This window comes from Glycine max, chromosome 11, assembly GCF_000004515.6.
Source record: "Glycine max cultivar Williams 82 chromosome 11, Glycine_max_v4.0, whole genome shotgun sequence".
NCBI lineage: Eukaryota > Viridiplantae > Streptophyta > Magnoliopsida > Fabales > Fabaceae > Glycine > Glycine max.
In genome coordinates, this window is record NC_038247.2 from 18,731,420 (window position 1) to 18,752,477 (window position 21,058).

Consider the following 21,058-nt stretch of genomic DNA (forward strand, 5'->3'; position numbering starts at 1 on the left):
GAATTTCGTTAGTTATGTTGCATTAATTCCTTACTTGAGTGGATTCTTGTAACTGCCAATGTACATTAATAAAAAAATACTATTATTTATGAACTGGCAGTGCCATAAATGGATCTTGTTTGATTTGTTTCTTTTATATTTTTCCAGCTCCCTCGCATGTCAAAAACTAATGACATAGCTCGCTACTATTGGCTGGAGAAAGGGCAAGTCATTAAAATCACTCGCAGTCGTCCGGGGGTTGATTCTCAATATGAATCTTATCGATGTGTTGTGTAATAAATTCTCAATATGTTACCTGCAAAATGATAAATCCAATGTTATCATTGTTTTATAACACAAAGAAAGGGGGGAAAAGTTGGTAAATTGACCTAACAAAGTCACGTTTACAAATAATTTACCAAATAGGATGTCTTTCTAAACTATTTAGGAACGGGGTCTATTTTTATATGCATCCCGTCATTTGTAACGGCGATAAAGTTAAGTTGTCACTCGCATTAGCGACATACCGGTTGGCGTGGAGGATGTTTCGCCAGCAGCATTGACGAAACAGTTGTTGGTGTCAGAAAGAGCAGAAAGAGCAGGCATGGTCTCGCTATCATGGTTGACGAAATAGCAGCAGAGGAGGTCTCGCTAGCATGATTGGCGATTCCACTTTTTTTTTAATTTTTTTTCTTGTTCCGTGGAACAATGAATGCAATGAAAGGGGCTGATTTGATATCTTGTGATGCCAAAATGAAAAGCTAACAATTTTTTAATCAGAAAAAGAAAGAATGACAAATGAAAGGACGGAGCTTATCAGGAGAATACAAAAACAGATTTTTTTACTAATAATTACACGTTTTAATTGTAATTACATGTAAATTATTATTAAAAAAAATTATTTAATAAAATGAATTAGAATCCTTATATAAAAAATCATTTTTATTAAAAAATCAGTTTTACAAGAAATGTCATTAGAAAATAACCAATTCGACCATAAACTTAATTAAATCATGAAATATCTAAGAGTTTAATCACATGACATTATAAAATACTTTTAAAACATTCTTCAATCATATTATTAATATAATTTTTGAAGTAATTTTCATAAAAATTAATAAATTCATTATACAACATAAATTTAAATTATAATTAAATTTAAATTATGGTCTAAATTTTTTTAGAGTTTATAGTCCTTTTTCAATAACTAAACTAAAAAAATATTTAGATTCTTACACTTTTTTATACTTTATTTTATAATTAGTTAGATTATTGGTGCATTTTATGATCTTTTTAAATTCAATATTTATAATAATTCCTATTTTTTTCACTAAACAGATATGAAATATATAATTAGTTAATAAACTGAAAATAATTAAATTGTTTGAAAAATATTTAGCTGAAAATTATTTAATAAAATGAATTAGAATCCTTATATAAAAAATTATTTATAATAATAATATACATACTAATAATAATTTAAAAAATCATATTTAGCTGTTGTGCTTTTGTTGGCAACGCCTAGAAATAAGCTGTGTCCTTTCATTTGTCATTCTTTCTTGCTCTGATTAAAAAATTGTTACTTTTCATTTTGACATTACACGATATCAAACCAGCCCCTTTCGTTGCATTCACTGTTCCACGGAATAAGAAATTTTTTTTAAAAAAAGTGGAATCGCCAGCCATGCTAGTGAGACCTCCTTTGCTGCTATTTCGCCAGTCATGATAGCGAGACCATGCCTGCTCTTACTGACACCAGTAGTTATTTCGTCAATGCTACTGACGAAACACCCTCCACGTCAACCGGTATGTCGCTAATGCGAGTGACGGCTTAGCTTTATCGCCATTACAAATGACGGGATGCATGTAAAAATAGACTCTGTTCGTAAATAGTTTAGGAAGAGATCCTATTTGATAAATTGTTTGTAAAAGTGACTCTTGTTAGGTCAATTTGCCGGAAAAGTTCATTAGCAGAGTCATACATAGCAAGAGGATCCCTTCCTGTATGGGTTGGGGTCATAAATAGCATCTAGGGTTTTACGTTTTGCAACTTTTTCTTGTAAACACGTCTATTTTTTTAAATTCTTTTCCAATAATAACCCTAACGTTACACATTTAAACAGAGATGTTTTTTCCTCTACTAGTTTGTTTTTTGAAATTTAAATTTGGTACTGTAAATTTGGCTTTTGCAATTGAACTTGTGGAAATCTTGTAGTTTTCAGTATTAAATTTGTTACCTATTTCAGAATTAATTAAACTTTTGGAAAACTATTTATATATTCTGAAATTAAACTTCTCAGTGTATTTAATTAACATTTCAAAGGCAACAAACCTGCAAAACTAACATCTTTTTGCATATTTCATAAAATTAATGGCTACTATTTTATTGCTTAATCCATTTGCCACCATCACTCATTGCGTTGAAACATTGACTGCTCACAGTCACATTGAAAACCACGAGGAGTTCATTTTACTGCTATGTTAATTTGCTTCGTTTCGCTATCCTAACCATGTGTCCTCATCGCTGTTATCTCCCAAAAACTATTTCTTTCATGTCAAGAACCAGAATAATACAGTCTTCAACATCAGGCAACAGAAAAAGCGGCTTCAACTTCCTCCAAAATCTGGGACTCTTGAGTTAAAGCAATGATTTCTTAGTTCATTGCCTATCAAAGCACTCAAGCTGTGGGCAAGGACCATAGTATTTTTACTCAAATTAGAAAGTTAATCTTACAGCACGTATTTACTGCATTATCAGAATGCCACTAACAATATACTTTGCCTTCAAAAGCATGGCAAAAAATAAGCATCGACTTGACTTCAACCTGAAAATTCAAAATATATAGATAAAGACAAATAGGCTTGTTATAAATTTTCCGCAGAAACCCAGAAGTCCAGAACATACTTAAATTCAAATTAAAAATCGCAAGTTTATGTCTCAATCTTAAATAATGATATGATGAGGGGTAGGTAGGTATGGCAAGTCGTACATATAGAAATACGACACCAACTTTAAAGCCTGGTCTAAGTGAGTCAGGCAAAGACTTAAATTTGACATATAAGTGGCTTTGCGAGACACTTTTGTTGTAGTTATGATTAAAACAACATAGATACTGATATACATTGTCATGTTTTAAAACAGCAGAAAAACTAATAATACTGATAACATGCATGCATGAAACTGTTTCCCAGGATTCTACAGTGATAGTTGCACTTGCTTATGATCCGAATGGCTGACAATAAAATAAAACATTTGCATTACCAGTAAATCCATATATATTGAAAGAGGGAAGCATACCAATAAGCATAGATGTATTAAGGAAGGATTTACCCTCAGATTTCGGGACAACCTCTTTCTTCATTGAGAGGCTTCAAGTTCATGTGTGTTGGATGCATTCTCTGACATGTCTATGCAAGGATTGTTTTTAATTTGATCCATAGACTGGGCATCAACCCAAGGATTCTTAAACCCAAGGTGAGAAAGTTGTTGATTGTTTTTCGCGTCCTCATCTTGTGAGTAACTCATGGGAAAGTTCACTGGGTTAGCTGCTTTGCTTTCACATTGCACCTTGGTAGAAATAGGCGACTCCAACTTGTCAGAATAGTTTTGGGTCAACTCCATAGGCCTATGAAAAAGTAAATGAGCCACAGTTCTATCAATGGGATTCGTCTCTGTTTCAACATCAGGCATCCTGGCATATCTGTGATAACAACATGATTCATACAATGAAATAGTTAGCAACATAGCATCTCTACAGTGCAATCAAGGTGATAATACATAGCATCTTTACTGTGCAATCAACATATCTATGGTTCATAAAGTAAAAACAATGATAGATCCATCATTGTTTTTGCAAGATAAACATGCTTATAGTTCTATTGGAGTTCGAAGATAATACTGTGATCTCTAATAAGGTAAACTATGTATAAGAGTGTTTGCTGTCATTTTGTGTATTATCACACATGTAATTCTTTATTGGCTTGAATATGTTTTAGGCCCTAATAAATTATAGTTTTTTGCTTTGGGTCCCTAATAATTTTTTTCGTTGCATTGGTTTCTTGATATATCAAAACAGTTATTTTGAGTCTTTATCGTCAATGAAATGATAATGTGATACCATCTCAACGGCAGATATATATTGGGAAGACCTATTCACAAAGTATCATGTCATCACTTAACTGATAGCAGAGACTCAAAACAGGGGTTTTGGTATATCAAGGATCGAATGCAACGAAAAAAATTATTAGTGACCCAAAACAAAAATCGGTCATTTATCAAGAACCTAAAACATATTTAAGCCTTCTTTATTTATAATCAATAAGAGTACAATATAAGGAAACACAATAATGACTAGTAATGAATATAATCCTTGATTATCCTTTGTTGTCAGTGTTGTGAGTCAATTTCTTAATTCTCCCTACTACAGTCATTGGGATGTTGTGGTTTGAATCTTAATATTGTTGCATATTTGGTGCAGGTTGGGCAGGATCTCCTAATGACTGGCGATCAACCTCAGGATATTATGTTCTAATTGGAGGCAATCTTATTTCTTGGAAAAGCAAGAAGCAAAATGTTGTGGCTAGATCTACTGCGGAGGCTGAGTATCGTGCTATGGCTGTTACTACATGTGAACTTATCGGCGAGACAACTCCTTAGTGAATTAAAGTTCTGTTAAGTTGAGTCACTGCAACTCATTTGCGACAACCAAGCAGCTCTCCATATAACATCTAATCCATGAACAGACTAAACATACTGAAATAGATTATCATTTTATCCATGAGAAGATCACTTCCGGAGAAAACACCACTTCGTTTGTGAACTCCAATGATCAGCTGACAGATATCTTCACCAAGTCTCTCCAAGGTGTGAGGATAGCCTATATATGTACCAAGCTGGATGCATATGAATTATATGCTCCAGCTTGAGAGGGAGTTTTGAGATATGCTGAGATCATGTTGAGATTTGTATGCCTGATATTCTGTTAAATCTGATTATACCAGATTATGTAATTAATTCCATTGTAAATACCATATTATAGATAAACAGAGCTGAGGGATTTTCTCCTCGTGCTTTTTACCAAAATCATTTTTTTTTTCTGGACTTTCAAGTAGAACTAATGAGGGCGAGCCCTGGTGCAGCGGTAAAGTTGTGCCTTGGTGACTTGTTGGTCATGGGTTCGAATCCGGAAACTGTCTCTTTGCATATGCAAGGGTAAGGCTGCGTACAACATCCCTCCCCCATACCTTCGCATAGCGAAGAGCCTCTGGACAATGGGGTACGAAGTTTTTTTTTTTTCAAGTAGAACTAATAAAATTCAACATGTTAGTTTCTTGCAAGAACTAAATTATGAACAAGGTTGACAGCATGGGATTATCACAATAGAGAGCAGGAATGAGATGAGGCACAATAAGCTATTTAAGCAAGGTTTGTATCAACAAAATATCTGAGTGGCAGTAGCTAGACTACCATATTCGACCTTGGTGCTGGATCTTGCTTGCTTTCTAGACCACCAGCAATAGCAGACTACAAGAAAAGACCAAGGAGGAGGGCATGGAAGAGCATGAGAATGCTCTACAAGGAATGGAAGGACCTATAACAAGGGATAGGAGCAAATGGATACATGAGGAACTTGCCCGAAAAGCTTAACAAAGTGATTGATTGGATCCTCAAGGAAGAAAGCTATCAGGAAATTAGTGACAGAATTAGCGACTGAAAATCCGTTGTTGAGCAAGCCTTAACTTTAGCTAAGTGAAAATCGATGACAAAGAGTTAATTATAGGCTCACTGAGCAAGATACATGTGTACTTAGTGAGAATTCTTGGGCGCTAAGCAAGCCAGCATGCATGCTAAGCGAGTCCTAACAGATCTCATGCCCTGTTTGGATGCTCTTTTCGTATTTTGTGTGTTCCGTTAGTTGGGTCTGACTTGCATGCAAACATTACTTGGGCCCTTTGTCATACCTAGGTATAAATAGCTTTTCTTAAACAATTGTAATCAAATTTGATTGTTTAAGAGAAGAACGTCTGGAGAGTATTCTCTTACACTTATTCCTTGTTAGATTTATGTGGCCCGCAAATCTGGAACATGCCATTGGTATTAGTAATAAATCTGGAACATGCCATTGGTATTAGTAATATGAAGAACGTCTGTTCAAACACCAGATATTTTACTCATAAAGTGGTGCCAGGAGATGCATATAAACCTTAATGTATTTCGACTTCTTCTTGTCCATCAATGATGTAAAAGGAAATACGTAGTACTCACTAGCACCAGATATTTTTCACATAAACCTATTCCAGTTTCCTCCTATTCTGCTTTTGATGTTAATGATGATGTAAAAACAAAAAAGCGATAAGTAATGACATTTAAAGTTGTAATGCATTGTAGTAGTGTTACTACCTGTTTTGGCTATTGCTTTCTTCTCTTGCAGCAACTTCAAGTTCTTCTCTGCTACTTTTGTTTGTACTGCTAGTATCACTAGCATAATGCCTTTGTGTTGCACTTTGTGCCAACCGGAACAAACTATCTCTGATGCAGAGTCTTATTTTGATGTCTAACTGTAGAAAAAGTTTGCCTTGGGATTGTAGCCATGCCCGGATTATTATACAAGGAAACAATTATACTACACATATACTATATAATATTAGCAAGTATCAATTCAACCATACCTTTGATATAATATGCTGAAGCCCGTACAGTACGGTGTCTTCAACGAAATCATTACCAACTGCCACTGACATTGTATTAGAATCATCTTGTTCAATTGGTGGATCTAGCGCAGGAAAAGTTCTTAGATCTTCATCAGTCCCATCACTAAGGTGACTTTGAATTTCTGGAGGACATTTTTGAGTGCTTGATTTACTAGGAACTTGATGGCCCAATTGTTGGCGTTGTTTCTGAATAGCAATCATTGCCTGCATTTGCTGCCGCCTCCTCAATTTTTCAATTTTCTCCTGAGGAGTCATGATTTGGGGCTTGACTGAGTCCACAGAATTGTTCACACGATTTACTATACCAGGAGACACTTCGTAGCCAGAAAGTGCTGGCTGAGTCTGCGATAGCATTGGCATAGCAGGATATGTATTAGTAAGGTTCCCATACACAGAAGAAGTCACATATGGATTTATGATATTCTGATATAGGGTTTCAGCTCCTTGGATCTGCTTTGGTTGCCCAAAAATTGAAGAGGGAGAAGATTGTATGACAGAAGGTGCCAATTGATTCTGAAATTGTTTTGCTGGTGCTGCTGAAGGAGACCAATTACCATAGAAATCCTGCAAGGTATTCTCCTCTTGTTTTACCTGTGATTTTTTCCGAGTTTTCAGAAGGTTCTTTTGCCTAATAACCTGCACATATATGAAATGATAAAGATCAAATACTTACTTGACTTTGAGAAGAAACAGGTGAAATAAATCTTCTGCTAGAGCTGTAGCACATAATTATGCCAAGGGTGTTCAGCCATGTATGAAAGACATGCACATCTAATCAGAATAAAACATACACCAAAGGACACAATATAAGTGCAATTCTAAACACAGAAATAAAGTTCAAACAAAGAAAGATTATCCATCATGGAAAAGAACTAGTGCTTTCTAAAGATGCTAAATTGCATATTTCAAATTTTCCTCAACCTAGAAACTAATAATCGCTAGTCTCTAAACTCCTAAAGAACGTAATAATTATATTGCTAAAAGGGCAGGAGCTTCAGCTTTAAACTTCCAAAATGAGGTGGTAAAGTAACCAAATAACAAAATTTAGTACAAGGAATGTTGGTAGAGTGCAATTATGGATGAAATCAATAATATAAATGAACTGTGTCTGAATTGACCATGTATCATTTCTTTACATTTGTACAATGACTAGTTGTCCATTTCAATAGGAACTGTTGGATATCCTTGTATTTTATCTATATTTGGTAGCTTAGTTGGTAAGCTTGTTCAGAAGGGCAGCAGTGAGTTGTCACTGTGATTGCCCTTCTCTGTCCATCTTGTACTTTATATATATGTCCTTTTTTGAAATTAATAAAGCTGAGTGAGAAAGGAGGGTGTTTCTCCTTCAGTTTCAAGTTGGTACCAGAGCTGGTTCCGACTGCTGTCCGCCGCCACCGGCCGCTGTCATCTCTGGCGAGACCAGGGTTTGGATCGCCTCGAAAAGCGCGACCCACCCCTGGAACTCGCGCCGCCGTCGGCCGCCTCACGCGCCGCTTCTTCCTTGCGCGTTTTCCGGCGCGTGCAGCTCACGCGCCGCCGTGCCGGCGTCGGAAGCTGCCCTATCCGGTCCCGGTAGCTTCGTCGTCGCCTCTTGGGTGTGTTTCAGGCCTCACCTCCCGATTCCGGCAAGCCGTTTGGTCAGCTCTTGTGTGTTTTCCTCTCTTGTGTGTTAGGGTTTGCTGTTTGGCTCTTAAATGGCCTCCTCTGGACCTGTCTTTTGCTTTTCCGGGACCCCAACCATCACCACTGCAAAGCTGAACTGGAAAAACTACCCTTCATGGTCTGCTTCCGTGGAGTTGTGGTTCCTTGGTCAAGGACACCATGACTACTTGGAGAAAACCTCTAATTCTGTTTCAGATGATAAAAGACCTGAATGGGAGAAGCTTGACTATCAATTGTGTGCCGTGTTATGACAATCAGTTGAGCCGGATATCTTGGAGATCCTTTGATCATTTAAATCATGTCGTTCTTTTTGGAAGAAAGCCCAAGAATTCTTTGTCAATGATATCCAAAGCTTGTTTGATACAACCATGAAAGTTACAACCCTCAAGCAAACCAGTCATGACATGATCACTCATGTGGGTAAGGCTCAGGCTGCCGTGGAAGAACTGAGAAAGTTCCTTGTAGCTGATTCATTGGAAGAAGTGAATAGGAAACTTGACAAATTCTACATGGTTCTTATTTTGAGAAGCTTGCATTCAGACTTTGATCATGTGCGTGATCAAGTACTTGCTGGAGACCAGATTCCATCAATGGATTCCCTCATCACTAGGCTTCTCCACCTGCCTCATTTATTGAAGGATGAGAATCCCACTGATGGAGTGGAGACGTCAGCCATGGTTGGGTCTCGAGGAAGAGGAAGTAGTCGCAACAACAGAGGAGGTCGCAGTGGAAGGGGTGGACGTCCTCATTGCACTTATTGCAAGAGGATGGGTCACACCCAAGAGAATTGTTATTCGTTGCATGGGTTTCTTAACAAGGTCGCACAGGTCTCTCGATCAGAGAAAGTAGAGTCTAGATTTTCTGATGAGGAGTATTAGGAATATTTGAAGCTTAAATCCGAGAAACCCAGCAACCAAGTTCAATCCTCATTTGTACCATGTTTTTCAACAGCTTGTATCTCTCAATCCATTGAAGGTTCTAGTCCTTGGATACTTGACTCAGGTGCCTCTGATCATATTTCTGGTAATAAGTCCTCCTTTTCATCCTTCTCTTTTCCAAAAATTCATCACCACGTTACTGTAGCCAATGGTTCCAAAGTTGTGTCTCAAGGAAGTGGTCAAGTTTCATTATCTCCTTCTCTGAAATTGAATTTTGTGTTATTCATTCCTCAGTGTCCCTATAATCTAATTTCATTAAGTCAATCAGGAGATGGTGTTGTGATCTCTTAAAGGAAGTATGCTCTTGATATTTTAGAAGAAACAGGTATGCAGAATTGTAGACCTGTTGAAAGCCCTATGGATCCAAACCTGAAGTTCATGGCAGATCAAAGTGAAGTTTATCCTGACCCCGAGAGATATAGGAGGCTTGTGGGAAAACTCATTTACCTTACCATTACCAGACCTGATATCTCCTTTGTTGTGGGAGTGGTTAGCCAATTTATGTAGAATCCTCATTTGGACCATTGGAATGTTGTCATGCGTATTCTGAGATATGTTAAAAAAGCTCCTGGTCAAGGGTTGTTGTATGAAGACAAGGGTAATACACAACTATCGGGATATTGTGATGCTGATTGGACCGGCTGTCCCATGGATAGAAGGTCTACATCAAGCTATTGTGTCTTTATTGGAGGAAATCTTATTTCTTGGAAAAGCAAGAAACAGACAGTTGTCGCTCGGTCCAGTGCAGAAGCTGAATATCGATCTATAGCTATGGTTATTTGTGAGCTCATGTGGCTTAAACAGTTTCTGCAGGAATTGAGGTTTTGTGAAGAGTTGCCAATGAAGTTGTATTGTGATAATTAGGCTGCTCTTCATATTGCCTCAAACCCAGTTTTTCATGAAAGGACTAAGCAAATAGAGATTGATTGTCATTTCATTCGAGAGAAGCTTCTGTCCAAGGAGATTGTCATTGAGTTCATTGGTTCTAATGATCAGCCAGCAGATATTTTGACTAAGTCCTTAAGAGGACCCAAAATTCAGACTATATGTTCCAAGCTTGGTGCATATGATTTATATGCTCCAACTTGAGGGGGAGTGTTGAATATCCTTGTATTTTATCTATATTTGGTAGCTTAGTTGGTAAGCTTGTTCAGAAGGGCAGTAGTGAGTTGTCACTGTCATTGCCCTTCTCTCTCCATCTTGTACTCTATATATATGTTCTTTTTTGAAATTAATAAAGTTGAGTGAGAAAGGAGGGTGTTTCTCCTTCAGTTTCAAGTGGAACATTGTCACTATCACTAACCCTAGTACATATGGTAAAGGACACACCTTAAGCATACAAATTACACTCGATTCTCACCACTCCCCCTCAAGTTGGATCAAAGATGTTAATCAAGTCCAACTTGCTAACATGGTAGTTAAAATTGAGACTTTACCCAAGATTGGGAAGGGGAGTTTGGATTGTAAATCAGAGGATCATAACACGGATTGTAAGATCCTACAAAATTTATTAAATTCATATATATGCATACACAATCATATATGTGTGCATATAAAGTAGTATTAAATGACTAAATCACACTTCAAACACTTAAATTTAACAAGATAAAGTCACACAAAATCCAAGCCTTACAAAACAATCAAAGATGAAATTTTTTTATCATATTGGAAGAGAAAAGGGCCTGCGAAGGTGACAAAGATGAACAAATTTCTCATATTGGATGAGAAAGGTGCGATCAAAATTGATAAAGATGTGTTTTTTTTTTTATAAGAAAAGGGCCTAAGAAGGGTGCAGTCCACACAAAGAGAGAAGAAAGAAAAATATCGCATGAGAGAAAGAGACAAGTGCCATAGTTTTCTTTTTAAGTGAAAAGGGGTGGTAATTTTTGGTATTCTACCAAAGGAAGAGCAGTAGTTTTATTTTTAGGTGAAAAGGGGGCATGGGAGTATTTGGATGGAGAGGGAATAGCGAGTTGGGCTTTGAGCTTAAGTAATTATTATGTTTTTTGGGGGCTGAAGCAATTCTGGTTAAAACCAAACCTAACCGGGAAAAAAACTCCAAACAGACTCACGAAAAGTGCCGCGCCGCGCACAAGCCTCGATCTTCCAGGTGATCCAGTGCGATCTGCCAAAATTGAGAGCCAGCTGCAATGTGAGATCAATGAGGATGGAAAAGATCATAAAAGTGTACGATCTTAAGCTCCAGGACACGATTTGGACTACAATGCTTGTTACAATGGTATTCAATCCCTACTCTCATTCAGGGCCTTAGATTTCTATAATTTATTCTCAACTTTTAACAGGTGCAGTAGATCCATGTCCTTACTTAGTCTTGTAAAAAAGGTGCATATGGAGCAACCTCCTGAATTTATCGCTCAGGAGGGGTCTTCACGACTTGTCTGTCAGTCTTTAGAAATCACTTTCTAGTCTTAAATGACCACTGAGGGTATAGAGTTTAGTAGATTAACCATGTTGGTCCAGCAGTTTGATATGACTCATAATGAAGCTGACAAATCAATTTTTTATCGCCATTCAACTAGAGCTATTAAAATGGGTTAAATCCCATAGCCCACCAGGTTATTCTTCCTGCACCATTCAAATTTCTTCTACACCCAGCAATTGAAGTGAAAATCCGAAATTGTCCTTCAGTTAAAACTCAAATACACCTATCCCTCCACAAACCATTCACTATTGGCCTCCTTCCCTTCCCTTGTGCCGCGAGTCTCTCCCCCCTTCGTTGATCCTCACCATTCTATGATTGCTTAATCCGTGGTTCATTGCAGCAAATCTTCTTTCCCATCTCACCTCCTGCTGTCGCCGTGAGTACCCTATCTCCTGTGTTTGTTTGTTTTTTTACTGCGTTAAACCCGTACGGATTGGCAATCTGTATGGATCATATGGATTGTCAATCCGTATGATCAGATCGTTCGCAAATGTAAAAAACTAACCTCCTCCGCCGTTGCATCGCAACACCCACCACGACGACAACCACGAACTCAATGTAGCAAGTGACCAACCATCGCGACAATGCACCTCGACGAAACCAACCACAATGTGGAAGGAGGAGCTCAGCCAACAAAAAAACGTAAGTGAATGGTGTAAGAAGAAAAGAAAAAAGGAAGGAATGAAGAAGAAGTAAAAAAGGGTAAATTAGGAATTTTTTAAAATATTTTGGGTGTAGAAGAAATTTGAATGGTGCAAGAAGAATAACCCTAGCCCACCTGTTAGGACTTAAGCACATGAACAGAGCCCAACCCAAAAGACAAGTACATTAGGTGGGAGATCCTCATGGCTTAAGTACCACATGTATGTTTACTTTTAGGAATCAATTAGACAGAGGGAGTATTTATTTAGTTCACTGTACAAATAGAGAGATAACTAACAAAGATACTGGATCATTGTGAAAATTGGCATACCTGCTGTTCCTTTCCTGGAGGCTTACTTCTAACTCCATCATTTCCCACTTTAGCTGTGATTGTGCATGCATTTTCTATAACCTGGGATGCAGGACCCCCAATCTTCTCATTGTTGAGGTCCAATGATTCATCACTACATTGAGCATATTCTTCTTTGATTTCCAAAGGCTCAGTTCTGTTCCTTAAAGCACCTGATGAACTTGGTGTGTCCAATGGTAAAGGTGCTGCATTTTTACTCACATCTTTAGAGGACCAAAGCTCATTAGAATTATCAAGACTTGCATGGCCAAATATAGGGTCATCATTGCTGCAAAATCATCACTTGTAGAATATTCAGTCAGACAGATGCCATTGTAAAATACATGACTAATAACTAAAAGTATAGATGTATGTCTACAAACATTCACTGTTAATCAGGACTTCACATCTCTCCAATGTTATCCATCACATGCACTGTATAATGAAGACCAAGGCACGTAAAACTACCAACTGGCAATCTTTCTAAGTTCAAACTTTGGTGAAATGAAGTCTTCCTAGTTTAGTGTAAAATTGTTCAAAGACTTAATATTGTAATTATTCCCATATTTTCCCTTTTAATGATGGTACTTTATCATTGAACGACGAATGTGCACAGCTGCACATATTTTTCCATTCAAGTTTGATAGAAGGAACTTAAATGAAGATTGAGTAAAGTATAAGCAGTTTTGAAAAGTGAAGAATACAACAGTTCTCATAAATAGGAAAACAGGAGAGAAGTTTAGTCCAATTTTAGATTTCAGTAATTCAGTAAAAAGAATGACATGATATTAAATACACTGGTGATCATAATGCTATCTGATACACATGCATTCTATAATGCGATAGAGATAATCTACATTACCTAAAAATTTGATCAAGGTCATCAAAACTTCCTATGTTGACCCATCCATAATCAACAAAATCACCTTGCTCTTTACCTTCATGAGCAGTTTGGAAAATTTCAGCATCCTTTTCATGTTGTGTAGTTTCTTCTGTCAGACATTAATACAATTAGAAATGGCAAAATATAACTACATATCATGCATGTTTATTATTTTTCATAAAATGATGGTGAGACAAGCAGAAAAGACATCAACAGACAGAGGCCTGTACAAACACAAAAATGAATAGACACACATGTTATCTAGTCATTATTCCAGCAAATTGGCAATTTTACCACCTCTTGATGAACTGAATTTGCTAAGTTCACTTAAATTTTTAGATACTTCAGTACCCAGGGAACCCTGATCAATGTTAGCTGAAGTGGATAAAGACAAGTCAGGCCATGCATTTGTTCCATATCCTGAGGTTAGTAGTTCTCCACTATTATCAAGGTTGGAACTGCTTCCTAGCTTTCTTTCATGAAAATCAGTTTTAGCCTCTGGCCTCTTCAGCTTGGTGAGCTTAGTCGCAGCAGCTTCTTGATTCCACTCTTTTATGTTGCTAACATCTTCATTTACCTCTGGATATGGCACAATATGATCAACACTCTCACCTCCTTCACCCCATATTATGTTAGCTAGCTGAAAACAATCCATCATTAAACATTATTAGTATTATTATTGTTTAGGCTAAATTGTAATTTTGGTTCTCCAAGTTTTCCAAATCCACAATTTTGATCCCCTGGTTTTTAATCGTAACATTTGGTCCCCTAGTTTTATAAATAAGCAATATTGACGCATCTGTTAGATTATTACTAATAATTGTGATAAGTAGAGTTATTAATTTAATTAATAATTAATGGTTTTTAATTCATTTATAATTAATCACAATTATTAGTTAATAATCTAACAAATGAACCAAAATCACCAATTTGTAAAACTAGGGGGACAAAATGTTACAATTAAAAACCTGGGGGACCAAAATTGCAATTTAGCCTATTGGTTATTGATGTGATTGAAGTCAACAATAATAAAAGTACACTCTAGATGTTGACAATAGTAACATTAATAGACACTGGGAAGAACACAAATGTACAGAGCAAGAGGGCAAGACATAACAAAATTTACAAAAACTTCATTACCAACTATCACTCAGCATTTGAAACTAATGAAGGATATGTCCATTTAATTGTTTATTTCAGTGAAATACCCAACTAATTTGGCATCACGTCAAAAAATTGTAAACTGATTATGACTAATGGATATTAGAGTGATCTCTAGATCACTTCAGTACTCCACTGTTATAATATTAGATGAGCAGTTATTCTATCTTTTAAGTCAGGTAGTGTGTACAGCTGGCAACTAAACTGAATCACTCCCTAACTATACAAGGCTGAATTTTGTATAGAATAGTTAAGATTTATTATGTTTGGTAATTGTGTGTAGAATGATGAACACACACATGTACCATAAAATGATATCCCTAATAAGTGCTAATAACATGTGCTAAAAGTAATATTTGCATGTGCTGAATATGCTATATTTAACACTCCCTCTCAATCTAAAAAATATATAGATCATAAGAACCAAGTTTGATACATGTGAAGGATTTGGTGAACATGTCAACAAGTGGATCACTTAAATTGACAAATCAGTAGTAATTTCGCAGCAAGGACCTTTTCCTGAATGAAATGACAATTGGTCTCTATGTGCTTGATACTCTCATGAATTGATCTCAAAAGATGTAATCTTCAATGGATCAAAACTCCCATTTGCCTCCTCTACTTCACTGCTGCCAACACCTAAAATTACTTCCAAACTCAGCCCTCTAGGTGTCATCCATCAATGTTCCTCACACAACCCATCATCAAGAGTCTACATCATTATCCAACTCCAGTTCATCAACCTTCCCTTCTACTACCTCTAGCCCCACCAATGACTCTGTCCAACCACCTGTTCAGCTTCTTCCAGATTTGTCCACTCCATGCAAACCAAATTCCAATCTGGTATAGTTAAACCAAGACTGTATCCCACTTTGCTGCAGAGCCTTGTACTCTCCAACAGGCTCTTGCCTCACCTCATTGAAAATTAGCAATGCAGCAAGAATATGATGCACTCATATTCTAACTTATGATACAGAGGACTCTAATTATAGATTATTAACTACAGTTGGATAAGTAAATACAACTGTCACTTACAATGACATGTCTAAGGTACTTATAACACTAAGCAATCAATGAAAATTTTGGAGCAAAAGCCCATTTGCAAAAGATATCAACAAATCATCACATACTTTTGATTCTTTGTATCTTTCTCTGGATTATTGTCAATATTAACCATCTACTATACCATTCACTCGGAAATTCTACTGAAATCAATTCCTGTCTTGCCTTTACAATTCCATTTCATGCAATATTTAGAGATTGGAACATCAGTTTCAAAATTCTCTCTGATTTTCTTGACGTAACATTGTCATTATGCAACATCAGTAGTGCAAAGAATGCTACGACCATCTAAACAAACTAAGTACTAATCAATCTCTCTATCTATCTATCTATCTATCTATCTATCTATCTATCTATCTCTAGCTAAGAGTCACGCCTCCTTGACATAAAAAACAATAACAGACATTTGTTACAGTTTTCAATATTTGTACGACATATTTGTTTTGCAATTTTTGAGTTCCCAAAAGCATTTAACCAAAAGGAAGGCCAAAAAAAAAAAGGAAAAGAAATTCTACAGCTACACAAACAACTTCACCTCAATCTAGTAGCGTTCCATTTCCATGTTTAAATCACCAGAGACACACAACAAACCATCAAATTCATTTCAACAACAAGAACCTAAGCACGTGTAATAGCAATACCAAAAAATTACACTAAAAGAAAAACTGGATCAAAGACTCTGACCAAAAATTAAACTAAAAATTCCAAAAAATAAAAAAGCTGAAAAAATTAACGCACCTCTTCGTCGTTCCAATCAAACATTTCATATAATTCGAGCAAAAAAATGCGCAAAACCGAAAACAGAATCAAACACCAGGCACCGAATTAGCTCACACATCGCCGAACTCCCCCTCGAGATCACAGAGAAACCCACTCCATCAGTTCGAGCCGAGAGCAACGAAACGGCGTCGTTTCACACTTCACTGATCGACGGAGAAATGAACATGCAAAAGAAGAAAACGCGAATAACCTCAAAAAATCTTCAACAAAGCAAAACGGTAACAACGGAGTTTCGAGAGAGAAAGAGAAGAAACAGAAGAGAGACTGAGAAAGAGAAAGTATGATGGGGCAGAGTGCACGTGACGTCACGTGCGTAGACGAATGGCTTAGAAACGGAGGGTGGGTCCCACATGTGCGACACGTGTGAATGAAAACGTATCTGAAGTAGTGGCCAGGAATTGCCCTATCAAATACTCTAACTTCATTGGGCTACGTTTTCTCTCTCTCTCTCTCTCTCTCTCTCTCTATTTTTAGAGATTTTGCGTTTCGGGTTTCGGTGCTGTCGTTTTGGTGGTGGGGGTTGGTTGGTTCGTCGGGATCCTCGTAAGCTGTGTGGGCCCAACCATTGGCCTGTCTAGTGGCTTAGGTCGTTTCAGGGGTCGCTTTCGGATGGGCCCGGAATGGGCGCGGAACAATGAATAAAAATCAGCTTGACTTGGCGATTACATTCAAAGTTTTCCAACTATGGTCAAAATCAAGATTTTTAAATATTAGAATCGGTGAACACTTTGTTTTGAAGTTTAATGATTCAACCGTAATTAAATTAAATAGTAATTGAATTAATTTTATATTTTAAAGAATAAAATTTTTAGATTCATACAATATGAAGATCTAAAAAATTATAAATTAATATAAATGACTAAATTATGTTTTATTGATAAAAAAATAATAGTAGTAGACAAAATAATTTATATATATGAAATATTTAAATTATGTGTTTTTATCTATCTTAAAACAAATTAGATTAAATAAAAACTAAAAAAAACTATGATAAAAATATTTATTAAGATAAAAAAGATATCAATCCTTTGTGCGGATTTCATTCTAATTTTCACTAATTTTAGACAGATTTGATTGGTTCTAAAATATTTTAATTTTAAAGAGTGTCTAGTTTAATTTTCAAAACATTGGTCAAAAGATTCATGAAAATGAATTTTTGAGTATAAACAACTTTCTCCTTTGGTTGTGTACCACCTAAATTTAGGGAAATTTGTTGTTTTACCTACTTTTGACAAAAAAGAAATTGGAGGAAAACAAGTGTAAAAAAGGAATGTGGCTATTCTAAATAGCATAACAAAGTTTTCATTTTTTACATGTCTTTTAAACATGTAACTACTAGTTTCATCTTTAGAAATATTTGTTGATATTAAAAAAATATTAATCCTTTATATAAATTTTAGTGCCTCAATTAATTAGTTTTAAATTGCAATAAAATAATGACTTATATTTTTAAAGCATATGCATTAAAAGTGGACTGTCCGACTAAGATAGGTCTTGAGATGGATGACTGTTACGATAACACTAAAACACTTATGTCTTATAGGTTTAATACTTATAGGGTTGTAGACCAATTGACTGACATTCGTCCAGTAAGATCAACTCATACATATATGCTTAAACACTCATGTCTAACTTAGTGTTTGGTGGGTTATGAATCATTTGATCAAGATCACCTCACCAACACTAACTCGGGTTGACCAAGAATAGTAGACCATCCATTATAGAATAGCTAGACCTCTAATAATGGACCTTCTTAAAACTGGTCACATTCCATAGATAAGGATGATCCCCTTTTATCATTCTAAGTTCATAGGCACTCTAAGTTTCATGATAGCCTCCAAAATCCAAACAAGAACAAAAGTAACACAAAATTATTTTTTATATAAATTGTTTTTTTATTAGTAGTGATGCATTGTTCTATTTTCAAAAATAAAATGGTTGATGAGGAGAGGAAAGGAGATAATCTTCTTTGGATAATGGAGGAATATAATATATAAATTTGAATTTGCATTTTTTTTTGTGTCCTTTAAAAATAGGACAGAAAGAAAAAGCAAGAGTTAATTGTACAAAAATATATACTGTAGTAGATGAAGATGTTTAAAAAATTATGCATTATATTTATAAGGAAAATAACAAGAAACCAATATTTTGATTCTTAAAATGAATATTGTAATATTTAATCAGAGGATACTGATCATCAAACATAAATTATTATGTAGGATAAGATTATTAATTTTTATAGTAATTATTTAAAAAAACATACATGGAGAGTGATTTTATTGGTTGATAATAAAAAACACAGACGGACATTATACAAAAATTAAAAATTTATTAAAATAATCTAAAATGGTTTATTTATAGCTTAAATTTATAAAAGTAGAATATCACTACATTGATTGTTTTTCAAAAAATTAATTTACAATTATCGTATTATTGATCAAATTACACACTAATATGAACAATTTCCTGCGCAAGACTTTTTTTTTTTATGGAATTTTCCTGTGCAAGTCCTTAGACGTGTGACATTCTAAATGTGTAAATAATTCTTTAATATAGGCTTTTTTAAATATATGAAGTAAGTTTTTTGAGATCAATAATTATTTTCCAATTAATTAGATTTTATTAATAGATTGAGAGCAATTACAAAAGTGAATCTAATATCAAAAGTGAATCTAATATCACATTTTAATTTAAAATTTTAAGATTCAAATTTATAGATTTTTTTTTAATTATATGGTATTTTTTATTTTTTTTTTTGAAATTTTACTTCACATCTGTACTCTAACACATTTATGCTCCAACACAATCTAATGCTTCACTTCACAAAAATAAAATTTCTTTTTAGCATAAACCTAATCCAAGTGGGAATCATGTTCGATTAGTATAGATATTCATTAATTGTCATGCTTTAATAATATCTATTAACTCGTGCAAGTTGTGGTGGGTACACAAACAAAAAACAAATAAATGAAGCCAAAATGTACGAGGTAGATAATGCTTTTTAATACGCCACTCGTTGTATGTAAAAGGAGTGATGGCTAGAAAGTTATGGAGAATCAGACAAAATTTGCACAAACGATGTGCGTGGTGGTAAGGTATTCATAGTTATCTAGTTCTACAGAATGGAATATGCAGATTTATCATGTTTGTTTGTGATGTCAAAATGGAATCAGATTTTCTTCAGAAACACAAGATGGTGTCTAATCTATCCTAAAATCTAGATTTTATTGAAATTTATTTAGGAAATGAAATCATTGAATGAAATACTAAACCTTTATTTATACATAATAAAAATCGGATTTCACCAAATAAAGGGTCTGACTACGGTGACCTACCAAAAAACTGAGATACCGATGAGTCAGACCCATAAATAACAGCAGTTTCAATTTACAACAACAAAAAAAATTGATTCAACTCATTTAATTACAATACTTCCACCGTAATTTTTTTTTCATTTTGCAATATAGAGCTAAAGAAATAAAAAAAAATACAGACATTCAAATAAAAAGTGTCATTTTTTAGGATATGTTTAAGAGGTTAAAAGTAGTAATTTATTTTTTAATACATAATAATTTAAATTATGCTCTAATATTTTTTTATATTTTATTCATCTCAGAATTTATTACTTTAATTTATATATATAGTTAAATTCAAATCAAATTATAAATTTTAATTCTTGACATACCATATAAAAAGTATATATATATATATATATATATATGTATATATATATATATATATATATGTATATATATATATATACATATTTAGTAAAAAGATTTTAAGATTATTGATGAATTTGATAAAACCAGCGGATATGTTTTTTTTTTTCTTCTGATAAGTTTAGAATTTCAATCACAAGAGTAATTTGTATTATATGGTTGGTTAAATATTGACTGACACAATTACGATGAATAGTTAAAATTAAAATTATATTAATTAGTTAAAATAATATCAATTATTCATCTATGATTAATTGATCATGTAATTGATTAACATAATATTTTTACATCTGAAGTTTTTCATTTTAATTAAAGAAAGGTCGTATCGTAACTCGTAAGACATGAAGTTCAGATAGTAAGTTTCGCCTAAAATACTAAAAAATAAAGTTGAAAAATTATAATTTTGAAGTTGGAAGTTAGTTATTGGTGGAATTCAATTTTACTTTTATTCCCTCTCATATCATGACTTTTGATTACGCAAAAGTCTGAATACAACATTTCATAAGCTTTTACATTCCTAATCAGTAATAACCACATATTTTAATAATAGAAACATTTTTTTTGTAACATTCACTAGAAACTCATCATTCTTTTAAAGTAATTAAAAGCCTTTCATATTACGAACATCTACAACCTCGTACTTAATTACAACAAATATTAAATTTTTTTATATCTCACTAATTAACATGTATAATGTAACTTACACAAAACCCCAATGAATGAAAT

At 34.7% G+C, this 21,058-nt stretch overlaps 2 protein-coding genes and 1 long non-coding RNA gene across 11 annotated transcripts in view; 1 reads left to right on the forward strand and 2 right to left on the reverse strand.

Annotated features, from left to right (window-relative positions):
• LOC102669091 (DNA-directed RNA polymerases I, II, and III subunit RPABC1-like) overlaps positions 1-276 on the forward strand; it is a 6,646-nt gene extending 6,370 nt beyond the window's left edge. The window contains exon 6 of the mRNA XM_006591568.1: positions 148-276. Coding sequence (XP_006591631.1) covers positions 148-276 — 129 coding nt within the window. The remainder of the gene's footprint in view (positions 1-147) is intronic.
• A 2,061-nt stretch (positions 277-2,337) lies between these two features.
• Positions 2,338-16,907, reverse strand: LOC100800977 (protein LNK2). Of its 9 annotated transcripts, none has more exons than XR_416821.4 (8): positions 16,569-16,906; positions 13,902-14,247; positions 13,587-13,716; positions 12,707-13,013; positions 6,649-7,326; positions 6,380-6,537; positions 3,278-3,680; positions 2,338-2,804 (listed from the first exon to the last, which is right to left on the reverse strand). XR_416821.4 is itself a non-coding variant. In XM_006591129.4 (8 exons), exons 1-7 carry the CDS (start codon positions 16,590-16,592, stop codon positions 3,338-3,340), a joined length of 1,986 nt encoding a protein of 661 aa, XP_006591192.1. In that variant the 5' UTR covers positions 16,593-16,906; the 3' UTR covers positions 2,338-2,804; positions 3,311-3,337. The 9 variants fall into 9 exon arrangements, 7 of the variants coding, with proteins under 7 accessions (XP_006591192.1, XP_040862973.1, XP_006591191.1 ...); XR_005887302.1 differs by having other exon boundaries at positions 13,905-14,247; positions 16,569-16,905; XM_006591129.4 differs by having other exon boundaries at positions 3,311-3,680.
• LOC121173102 (uncharacterized) lies at positions 3,932-6,364 on the reverse strand. Its single transcript, XR_005887303.1, has 2 exons — positions 6,023-6,364; positions 3,932-5,940 (listed from the first exon to the last, which is right to left on the reverse strand). It is a non-coding gene; the product is annotated as an uncharacterized lncRNA (long non-coding RNA).
• Positions 16,908-21,058: the final 4,151 nt, after the last annotated feature.

What these genes read in the sequence shown, in the direction of transcription:
- LOC100800977 (XM_006591129.4), bottom strand. Translation starts at nt 16,592, where the DNA reads ATGTTTGATTGGAACGACGAAGAG. An exon ending in CTCCAGGAAAGGAACAGCAG is followed by an intron (nt 7,327 to 12,706) that starts GTATGCCAATTT and finishes ATATATGTGCAG; the next exon opens with GTTATTAGGCAAAAGAACCT. An exon ending in TTCAGCATATTATATCAAAG is followed by an intron (nt 6,538 to 6,648) that starts GTATGGTTGAAT and finishes CTTTTTCTACAG; the next exon opens with TTAGACATCAAAATAAGACT.